The sequence below is a fragment of the Pseudorca crassidens genome, chromosome 1 (assembly GCF_039906515.1).
Source record: "Pseudorca crassidens isolate mPseCra1 chromosome 1, mPseCra1.hap1, whole genome shotgun sequence".
In the NCBI taxonomy this organism is placed as follows: domain Eukaryota; kingdom Metazoa; phylum Chordata; class Mammalia; order Artiodactyla; family Delphinidae; genus Pseudorca; species Pseudorca crassidens.
Genome location: NC_090296.1, coordinates 186157070 through 186169094, shown reverse-complemented (window position 1 = coordinate 186169094; position 12025 = coordinate 186157070). Strand labels below are relative to the sequence as shown.

Below are 12025 nucleotides of genomic sequence, written 5' to 3'. Positions count from 1 at the left end.
ATATAGCTTTTGTATGTCTGAGTTCTCCATCCCCTCGGGAAGCATAGACTTTTGATGGTGCTTTCTGAGATCTGCTACCACTCTTGTCCCTCTCTGTGCTTTTTTTCCCCTTTTCATTCTTCCTCCTGTGTAACTTCTGCCTGATCCCAGGGACTTTTAAATATTTTTGAAGTCTGCAGATCATACCAATTTCCTACTTCTGCCTAAAATGGGATTTGTAGGTTTTTTTAAAATTTCCCTATTCTCCTTATTGCTTTTGGTTTCCAGAAGTAGAACATGCTGACTTAGACAGTAATGTCAAAAAGCCCTCAAGACTCTAACGTTTAGCTTCCCATTTCTCTTAACATTAACATGGAATTAAACTGTATTGTTTTAAAATCGTAATCACAAACGCAGCTAAGTAAAATAATATTCTTCTATATTACATTTTAAAATTCAGTATTACAATTTGGTTAATTTCAATTAGATTATAATTAATAGAATAAAAACTTATACTTCTATTATTGACATTATCATTATCATTAACACTGAGCCCTAGAAGTAATATAAAAGCCGATTGCTTTATATCTTCTCTGAAACTTGAGACTAGCAGCAGCAAACTAACATAAGTTCAGGTCATCAGATTCTAGTTAAAACTGTACACAAATGCAAAATCTTATAGCCAGACAAAGTTTAAGGATGAAGTTCTGATTCCCAAGTTTCTGCCTATAAAAATATAAATTATGTTAAGCAGTTATAAAATTGCAACGTAATGGCATCACGATGCAAGAAGAACTGATCACACATACTAAAATACAAATTAGTGCTGCCACTTACCCGACCATAATCATAGACTCCATCAGTAATTATGTTACTTGATGACAAATAGCCAGTCTGGCTGTATTTCAGAGACAGGTGGTGGTTGAGCAATTTGTTATGAGCTGCCTCACTGAATTTATTTTTTCGACTTACTGATAGATTAATTTCTTCAAGGATATCTAAAGCCCTGTCAATAAAAGCAAAAAAGACATTATTTGCCTTATATAAGCAATCCAACAGTAAGTTCCCATTCATACACCTCACTAAGATCCTGAATGAAGGATTGAGATGGAAAGGTTAAAACCATTCCACCCTTTTAGGTAAACTAATCCTGCCAGAATTATGAAGACAAATCAGCCCTTTTTGAGAACATACATGCCATGTGGAAACTCATAATCAAACAGGTGAAAAGGACACTTTAGGAAGAAAAAGTTCTTCATTCAAAGCAAAATTAGTATCGGACTCCAATTTTTTCAGCTAACCAGGTGACATATACGAAGAACAAAAATGGCTCAAACAGGGTAAATCTGTGGAACCTTGAAACCCTCTTGGCTGAGTTGCTAAAGGCAGCTGACTCACAGGCTGTTGGTAAGGGAACGACGTGGTGAGGTTGGTTAAAGGCGTCATTGTGGTGGAGCGGTTTGTGGGGGAGAAAACAAAGGTGGCACTCATGGCTTGCCCGTTTTAATTTAGCCTTGAAAGCTGAGCGACAAATAAGATTGTGTTTAGCAAAGCAGAGGAAGGTGAAAGAAGCGTTTATCAGAATGAAAAAGTGGAAAAGGAAACATTGAAGATGATTTTGTGGAGGTGGCAGGGGAGATTTCTCCCGCTTCTGCAGGCGGTCCCTTCAGAGGGACTGTGACCCGCAGAGCTTCTGAACGCCCTGCGGCCTGAGAGTGGGCGTGGAGACTCTGCTCGACCTTCCTCGGGCCTGAAGACTGTGTGTCCTTCATCTGAGCCAGACCCTCCAGACCGCTCCACTCACCCAAGCCTGCACAACTCAGCGGCCGTGGGCTCATCACTGGCACAGACCATTATGGCCCAGCTGGCGTGCCGACGTACCTCGTCGTTCTTGGAATGCAGGAGCTCTACCAGTGGCTCCAGCCCACCTGAATTTCTCAACTAGAAATGGAAGCCAAAATTTTACACATTAAGAGCACAGAACATAAACATTCATGCTTTAAAAAAAAATCTAATTTTTTGATTGTTGAAAGGGTTTTGACTATGTAAAAACATTTTAGGATGTGTCCATGTTTAGATTTATTAAATTCAGGGGAAAGAATCAATTGCAAAAACCTTACAGACAGGAGCGCGGTGTTCTGTTCAAAGTTAAGAAGAGGCTGCAGTAAGTTACTGAGGGAGGTCATTGTGAGTTTACATGGGGTGGGTGCAGGGCAAAGAGCCTGTCCTCTTCCCTCTACAAGCGGGATGTCCCATGTTCATTCACTCTGCTGCTCACCACTGCGTGTCCATCTGGCCTGTGGGGGACAGAATCACGGGCCCCTAGAGATGCCCTTGTCCCTGGGAGGGATTTGGTAGATGTGGTTAAGGATCTGGGGATGGGGAGATGGTCCTGGATTATCAGGTTGGCCCAACTTAATTACAGGGGTCCTTACAAGAGGGAGATAAGAGTGTGAGAAGCAGAGAAAGGAGACTTGTAGAAACAGAGATTGCAGTAATCTGCTTTGAAGACAGAGGAAGGGGCCACAGCCAAGGAATGCAGGTGGACGGTAAAAGCCCGGAAACAGATTTCCCCCTCAAGTCTCCAGAAGGATCACAGCTCTGTTGATATCCTGACTTTTACCCGTAAGACCCATTTTCAGACTTCTGACCTCCCAAACCATGAGATAATAGATTTTTATTGCTTTAAGCCACTAAGTTGTGGTTATTTGTTTCAACAGCAATAGGAAACGGACACAGTCTCCAAAGCTAGGCAGGAGTAACCAATGCAGGCTAGTGCCACCTGTGTCACTGGACAGTGCCATGACGTCAGCAGTGTGGACGAAGCAATGCTGAAGCAGTTCACCAGAAGGAGATCCATTTTGTTATCACTCATATTGCTTCAAGGAGTGAAAAAGAGAAGAAAAAGAACAAGAAGAGAATCGGGGAGAACTACATTAATTACACTCTTAAAAGAAGTCACACATGTATAAAATTGTTCCAATCAGGGAAAAAAAAAAAGATTCAACAGAGCTCTTGTCTCACTGTTTGAAATGTAATACATTATTATCTGAGCCCGGAGGACTAAAAAGAATATTCTACAGGTCTCTCTGTGTAGTATCTGAAGACAGGAGCCCTTGTGAGATACGATCCACTTCCAATCATGTTCTTCTCAAACACAGGGACTCTAACAGGGATTACACATTAGCACACGTAACCTGGGCAAGCTTTGAAAAGTTTACTTGAAGCATCTGATGCTTAGCAAGCCAAATTTCTGAACATCTTTATATCTGAGTATAAGATAGCAATCTGACTCCATGTGTTCTTTCGGCAAATATCTAATTCATTTATTAATTTCACCACTCATTCCTTCATTCATGCATTCACTCATTCATTCAACAACTGTTTATTAAGCATATACTGTGTGCCAGGTATAGATCAATGACATGGATGCAGGGAAGGAAAACCTCAGTTCCCTTCCCTAAAGCCTCAGGGAGCTTATGGTCTTTCATACAAAAACTAGTGCAAAACAGAGTTCAAGGGAAGCATGCATAGGGGGTGGTGTGAGCACAGAGCAGGACGTTGGAGTCCACGTTTGAAGACTAAAGAAAGCCGTCATGGAGGACAGGATGGCTGAGCTGGGTGTTGAAGGAGAAACAGGCACTTATCAGGTGAACAAAGGTGAGACTAGCTTTCCAAGCAGAGAAATCAAGGAGGTGTAAATAAGAGAATTTTAGAATTCAAATTGTATGGTATTTCTGGAGTGTAGAGTTACACCTGGGAAGCGAGTTCAGGCTTAGGCAGGTAGGGGTGGATCATTGCGAGCCCTTGCATAGCACACTAAGCAGCTTAGCTGTTCCCATGGGGCAGTGGCACACCCCTGGGGACTTGCAATGATGTGATGAGGGTCATAAATTTGAAAGATCAGTCTGGAGGCAGTTTGGGGAATAGGAGGTGGCAGGGGTAGGGAGGGCCGTAGAGTCAGTTGCAATATTCCAGGAAACGGATGGACTGCTCAGTGAGCCGCATGGAGGAATGACCAACTAACACAGTGTTGTTTATCACTGTGTTGCCGCTGCCTACTGCAGCGCCTGGCACATGGTAGCTGGTAAAAAAAATATTTGGTGAGTATCTTACTACCTTAATGGATGAATACAAATGAACTGAGTCAACGGGAACAAAGAAGGGGATAGAAAAAATATCTAAGAGACAGAAGAGATTTGTTAGTTGTCTGAGCAGACAGCACAGTATGAGGACGGGGGCTCTGGACTCAGAAAGGTGTGTTCGCAGTCCCTGATTTCCCGACCCATCAACTCTGCTTTCAGCACATTATTTCTTTAAGCCTCATTTTCCTCCTCTATAAAATAGGGATTGCAAATGTACCTATTTCTTTTCTTTTTGTAAAATTGAAGTATAGTTGGTTTACATGCTACATAGATTACATATAGTTGGTTTATTATATTAGTTTCAGGTGTACAACATAGTGATTCAATATTTTTATAGATTATACTCCCTTTAAAGTTATTACAAAACAATGGCTATATTTCCCTGTGCTGTGCAGTATGTCCTTGTTGCTTGTTTGTTTTATGCCCAGTAGTTTATACCTCTTACTCCCCTGCCCCTGTCTTGCCCCTCCCTTCTTCCCTCTCCCTGGTAACCACTGGTTTGTTCTCTATATCTGTGAGTCTGTTTGCTTTGTTATATTCATTCGTTTGTTTTATTTTTAAAATTCCACATGTAAATGATAACAGAGTATTCGTCTTTCTGTGTCTGACTTATTTCACTAAGCATAATAACCTCTAGGTTCAACCACATTGTTGCAAATGGCAGAATTTCATTCTGTTTCTGGCTGAGTAATATTCCATTGTGTATAAGCACCACATCTTCTTTATCCATTCATCCATCAATGGGCATTTAGGTTGCTTCCATGTCTTGGCTGTTGTGACTAATGCTGCTATGTACATTGAGATGCATGTATCTTTTCAAAGTAGTGACAAACATACCTATTTCAAGTGAGGCTTAAATGCATGTTAAGTGCTTAGCACACTGGCTGTGCATAATAAGTGCTCCATATTGTTATTTTTACTGGGGCGAGAGGAACAGAGTCCTAGGCTGTTTGAATGAGTGCCACACGACACGCAAACAGGAAAAAAGCAAGAGAAAAAGGTACGTTTGTAGGTTTATATCAAGTCTTTATGAAATGGGCCAAATGCACTTTTATATGATGGACTTGTAAAAACTACAATTCCATGTTTTAAATTTTTGAAATACAAGAGAAACGGAAGAGTGTGAGTAACCCATATTTATAATTTCAAGCATCATAGTAAAAGGCACACCTGAGTGTCCCCCACTCAGCTTAAGAAATGGTGCATTTCAATGACCTTGAACCCCCGTGTGCTCCTCTTCAAACACATCCACCCCCTTGATCCCCCAAGAGGCAACCAATTTCTTAAATTTGGGGTCAATAATTCTCTCACTTTTCTTTATAGTTTTATATGTATGTGCTAAACAACATATTGCTTTGCTTTGCGTATTTTTGAACATTATATAAATAGAATTCACACATCTGTTTTCTTCTGAACTTGACTTTGCTCAGCATTATGCTGGTTGAGATTCTTCTCTGTTGATGTCTGTAGCTACAGTTCATCCATTTTCACTGATGCAAGATTCTGTTTTATGAATATACCACAAATTTATGTATCCATTCTCTTAACAACCGGACAGTTGGTTTGTTTCCAGCTGTTGAGATGTTATAAACAATGCTTCCTGGTGCACAGAGACAAGAGAGTGTCTTAGGTATATACCTAGTTTTATACCTAGAATTGTCACATTATAGGGTACGCTCACCTTCTTTGCTGGGTGATGCTAATTTGTTTTCCAATGTGTTGCACCAGTTTTGAGGGACTTAAATGATGGGTAGGTTCAAATACTTGAAAATGTTTCAAATTACTGCACCAGTAGGTACGGACCAGAAGAAAGAGAAAAGGAAAGTGATGCAAATGCTCACCTCTGTCCGGGCCTCGACATCACACGCAGTTGCAGCAACGGTGAGAGCGGCTTTGCTCTGCACGACAGTGTTGGCAGAGTGCAGCGGGCTGAGCAGGGCATGCATGACGTCATGGCTCTGGATGCTCAGACGCAGAGACTCCTGCATGGCCATGTTCGTCAGCACCGTGGCGGCGTTGGCTATGGCTCCATCTCGTTTGCTGGACAGGGCGTTGATTAATGCATCGATACCATCACCTTCGGCAGCAGCGCTGGGTCAGTGAAGGAGAAATGAATGCCGTTCACCCCTGTTCAGTAAATGATGTTTGGAGCATACAACTAAGCTTATAAAACAAACGAGTGCCTAAAGACAATTTCAGAAAGAAATTAATTTATCTGGGCAATGAACCCGGAATTGAGGCTCTGGGGATTTAAATGGAGTCTGGGGGGTTATGAATGAATATAAATAATCCTTTTCCTATGTCTGCAGCTTTGGGTTATAGGAAAATGCATGACTGCTTCTTAGAAACCCTACTACAGCTATTCATCTTTTAACTCAGTGATACTTACAAGACCAGGAAATTCTATTCAAAGAAAGTCTATTAAAATATTCCTAACCAGTAAGAAAACAAAGGTTTAAATGGGAGGAATGAGTGAGCGTGGGAATTAAAAATTTTTCAGCTCATCTTCCCTCTTTTTAAGTGAGGCTGTTAACTGTAGGCAGACGTTAACACGTTTGAAGGCAGCAAATCATTTTGGGGGTGGATGTTGCTTTTACAAATTAAATATCAAGATAAAAGTCATGATATTGACAAGAATAATTTTAGTAATGTAGGCATATTCAGTTGTTAAATTACCTATTTCTAGTATAAAAACGTTTTCCCACAATTAGAAATCCTAAACCTCCTTTTAAAAACACTGTACTTTCTATAGTCCTTGCTTTGTAATCACTCAAAAAGCTCATAAAATAGTAAAAATTTAAAAAAAAAAGATCATTTTAAAGAGTGGAAGTTGATTTAATTATGTTCTTTAATGTTTGGAATTGCTTCAAATAAGAGATGTTTCAAGCAGTAAGATATATAGAGCATCCTGGTTTTAAAGGAAAACCCCAAATTATGTTAAAAATCCATCTAAATCATCATAGAAATAGAGTTAATCAAGACAATAAAAATACATTTGAGTCTTCAATAATACGAACATCTTTTTCTAGTTTATATTTGCCACTTTTAAAAAAATTTAGGATCACAGTAGTAACCAACACTGAAAAAAAGAAGTGAGGCTATGTAGTTTAGCCCATCACTCTGTATTCTGATGAGTTCAGTTTGGTTCTGTCACTTGAATTTGCTGGTTGTGAAGGAGAACTGACAGTGTCAAGAACAGAAGGTATCACAATTATTCATCAGAGAGCAGAATACACACACAACCTCAATAAGGAGACTGCTAGCTTTAGGTGAAAGGAAGCTGTGAATCAGGCACAAACCAGCTCTGAAGGAGAGTGAACAGCAGCCACTGGGCAGGAACGGAATGACTAGAGGCAACATCTCTGGAGAACGAAGGGCTCCTTCGTGTTGACCTTGAACGCACCTCCTACCCCCGGTTTATATAAATCCATCCAGAAAACACACCTTACTGATTGATACCAAATTAAAGTCAGCACTCAGTTCCGTGTTTCCCCTCCTGCAGTTCCTGGTGTCTGTTTAACCCTCTGTGGCATCTCCTAGTCTTTCTCTGGGATGGTGTCCCTTAAAACTAAAATTTGGTTAGATGACATATGACCAAAATTTGGGAGGAAGCCCAAGAAAAATATTGAGAGGAAGGAAGGCCCTGCATCTCACTATGGCAGCCTGAGGAACAGCATTTAATTTCCTTTCCTAGAGGATAAAATAAACACTCTTAAGATAATCTCACATTTACGTCTCTCTCCTATTATTAACTGACACGGTGGTCATTTGATTTTATGAATAAGGGAAAATTTGAAGGCTCTAATATATTAGTTCACCAGGAACTTCTCATACTCAACACTGAATTAAAAAAAAATGCCAGGAAGAATTTTTAATTATGCATATATTCTAATTAATTAACATAAGCTTAAACCTTCTCAAAAAAAAATGTTTCCTTTGAATTATTTTTCATGCACTTGATGCAATCAGTTCCTTAAATCAAATACTCTATGTTTTTTTAATCATTATAAACACACCTTGGCTAAAATGCACGATTCCTTTGTCACTTAGTGGTTTTTATCTTTGACAATGTTCATTTTTTAACACATCTTGGAGAGTAAAGAAAAAGCACACAATGGAGGTATTTCAACGGCATCCATGATAGAAGCCAGAAATGCTTTAGGTAAATGCATACTAGTAAATTCTGAAAGGCTTTCTCTTTTGTGTGTATCAGGGAGTTTAGGGAAAATTTAAGTAAGTATGCAGGATCATACTCCATAGTTTTAGTGTCTCTAGTTTATGTAAAAATGAACAAACAAACCTGGGTCATGGAGACACAGGGATTTTCATCGAGTGTGTCTCTGCTCTCAGCCTTTCTGCTTGGATTTTGCTTCTCCCTTTCTCCTGTACGAAGGCATGTCTGGCCCTGGTTCATTTATACTCTACCTTCTGCTTTTTCTTTGCTTTTTATGGAGGCAGTAAAGGGAAGTACATAAAAACCTAGCTGTTTAAAAAAACCAAAGATTCTAGTACACAGTGGAATATAGCTTTTACTAAATTGAACATAACTGCCAGCACCGAAAGACAAATCATACAGGCACAGCTGGGAGAGCAACGTATATTGTATGTGCATATCTGCCCATAATTTGCTACATGCAGCTCTAAGTGCAAAAAGCATAATTGAGATTAACTTATGATATGAAAAATCAAGCTATTAGTCTTACTTAAAAAAAAAAACTAATTTCAGTCATAGAAATAGAGTGCAGAATTTGTACTTTTTTAAAAAAAAAAAAGAATTGCATTAATTTTGTGCTTTCAAACCCAAGACATTCTGTCTTATTTTTCCCCAAGTCTAACATATACACAAGCTGAAGCCTATCCTATTTTTTTTCCCTATCCTATTTTTAAGACACATTTTAGTCTCCTAGATGGTAGAGCATTATCCAAATGAATAGGAGGACAGAAGTCAAACTGCTTTGTTACAAAATCCAGAATTACAGGGCCATATATCGTCACAGCAATCTGAAACTATTTTCTGATATTTACTATCATTAGTCTGCATCCGGCTGGAGTTTAATCAATTAGGAGTTTAATCAATTAAGAGTTTAAAATGTAAATTGAAACAGAAATTAACCAAACTACAAACCAAATATGGGAATGTATAAAAACATCTGTTTATGTCATTTGACATATGTAAATAGAAGTGAAGTTCGAATGTCATGTGTATCCAATCTGTTACCAAGTCCTGACTATTTCTCTCTTCCATATTTCTCAGAACGCTTCCTTTTCTCCATCTCCATCTCTCCCACTGAATCCAATTCAACATCCTGTATCTTGTGGATTGATGTAAGTACTCTCCTAACAGGTTTCCCCTCATCCCCTCCAATCCTTTCTCCATCTTACAGCTTAAGTGATTTCTTAAAAATAATTTTATTTCTCCCCTACTTAAAACTTCCACGGTTTGCCATTGTTCAGGATAAAGCCCCAAATTTCTCATGTGGCCTCTGAGGCCAAGCATGAGCTGACCCCACCTCCCTCACCAGCCCGTGCACCCCGCCACCTCTTCCTGTTGTCGTGTCCTAGGCCTTTCTGGCAACCTGCCATACGCCAGGCTCCGTCTCACCTCGGCGTGTGCCCACACTCTGGTCTCACTCCCAGCCGTCCCTTCCCCCGGATAATTCCCATTCATCTTGCCAAGTTTGGCACAAATGTCTCTTCCTCAAGGAAGCATTTCTTGACCCCCAAAACTAGGTTAGGTCTCTTTTTCACATGTCCTCAGAGCATTCGTTTGCTAAACGTATACATTTCCTTTTGTTTTAAAAAATGAGGTTTGGGCACAAGTGTTCACAGTCAGAGAAGAGTCACAATCTCGAAATATTATTTTACGGCGCCTGTTACGGAAAGGAATTCAGCACATAGTTTTTCATATTAAGTCCCCAAGCCCCACAGTTACAGCATGGGCACTAAGAGCACTAAGGAAAAGCTCAATTGCACAAATAGCGACTATTATGCTTCCCAGAAAGTACAGTGCTATTTCATGTCTGTGTGCCTTTGCACTCGTGCTCCCTTTGCCCCCAGATCCCTCCCGAACCTCTGCCTGAGGACCCCTCAAGGCCAGCTCACTCACCGCTTCCTGGGTGAGGTTACCCACGTCCATCACTGCCCCTCCTTATTAATCACCCCCTCCTCTGCCATGTCTACGCCTGGTGCCTACTTCTTAGGCAGCATGTGAGTCTTTTTATATCCCCAGTGCCGAGAAGATCGATATATTTTAATTGACTTGAATCAACTCAAGGGGAGTGATGAAAACCTCTGCTGGCGTCCAGAAGCGGAGAGGGAAAAGTACTTAGCTCAGTGTGAAGTTTGCAAGAAGGGGTGGGATCCAACAATATGGGGATCTCCGCTTGTATCACTTATAGCTGTTCTTAAAAGCAGTTTATTTCCTCCTCACGCCTAGGCTTCTCGGATTATATAGTGAAGTCATTTTCTTTTTAACTATTTTATTTATTTATTTATTTGGCTGCATTGGGTCTTCATTGCTGTGCGCGGGATTTCTCTAGTTGCAGCGAACAGGGGTTACTCTTCATTGCGGTGCGTGGGTTTCTCATTGTGGTGGCTTCTCTTGTTGCGGAGCACGGACTCTAGGTGCGCGGGCTTCAGTAGTTGTGGTGCACGGGCTCAGTTGCTCCGTGGCATGTGGGATCTTCCCAGACCAGGGCTGGAACCTGTGTCTCCTGCATTGGCAGGCGGATTCTTAACCACTGCACCACCAAGGAAGTCCCCCCATGAAGTCATTTTTATACGAAGTTTAATAGATGAAATCTTGCACTTTAGACAATGTTTTTGGGATCCGTCCCTCTCATGTATCAAGGGATGTGGATATTCTTTCTCTGCAAACACAGTTTGTTTGGGTTGTGTCATCAGAGGACACGATTTGGTACCTCTCAGATTTTGCTGCTGTTTGGAGACTCACATTTAACTCATCTGCAAACGCTGGTTACATGAATCAAGGGTGACCTTGGGCCGCATAGAAAATCTGTTTAACAGAGCCCATATACAGGGGGATATGTGGAACCCGCTGGAACAGATGGTAATATTGGCAATCAGAACCTTGTTTGTTAACAGTGATTACAACCATTCCCACCAGCACGGCTTTTCATATGTCTCCGTGAGGTTTGTCACACCAAGGAAGACATATTGGTGGCAGACACGCTGCAAGTGGTGAAGAGAGGTGCATATGCAGCAGTGACTCAGTGTTGGCGAGTTTAATTGCAGGCTCCCGGCGAGTCTATACAGGTGCGAGGGGGGTGGGGTGCTGGCCGTTATGATAAGCAGATCTCCTGGTTATCACAGCCGGATCTGGAATGCTGTGAACAGGATTCCTGACTCTCATCCCAGCCAGTTTTTCAAAGGTAATGACCCGAGAAGTCGAGGGTGTTAAATTGATCAGTTTCTGAGTCCCAAAGAACCATCACCCCGCAGCAGCCCCACAGTTGCAGATGACTAATATATGTGCCCCCCAACTCTGGCTGAACCCCAGGATTGACAAAAGTATCCAAGAGTATTGTCTCCTTTGAAAAAAGTATTATTTAAAGATGCTTATCCATAGTAAGGGAGAGAATCACAATTAGCTGCAGGCAAAAAGCTTAAAATGAAGAGTGTAAAGTAACACTATTATTAAAGTGAAACCCAGACATAGAAACAGATGTGGGAAGTTTTGCATCCTATAGCAAAATAAGAAAAAAATGCAAAAAAAATATTTAAAAGTATGTGAAACCAAATTGTTTCCATCATATCGATGTGTCCTAGCAGGTATGATTTGGGAACTTCCAGAACATGCTTTTATGCTACAGTTGCTGTGACATCATGATTTTTCAAGAGAAAACTGCTAATTGCAAAGAGATGAGCACATGCCAACCCAG

General features: G+C 40.7%; 1 protein-coding gene across 1 annotated transcript in view; it reads right to left on the bottom strand.

Moving 5' to 3' along the window:
- Positions 1-12025, bottom strand: part of ARMC3 (armadillo repeat containing 3) — a 102187-nt gene that overhangs the window by 22725 nt on the left and 67437 nt on the right. Inside the window, exons 11-13 of the mRNA XM_067703484.1 lie at positions 5966-6215; positions 1784-1920; positions 817-985 (exon numbers count right to left, since the gene is read on the bottom strand). Coding sequence (XP_067559585.1) covers positions 817-985; positions 1784-1920; positions 5966-6215 — 556 coding nt within the window. The remainder of the gene's footprint in view (positions 1-816; positions 986-1783; positions 1921-5965; positions 6216-12025) is intronic.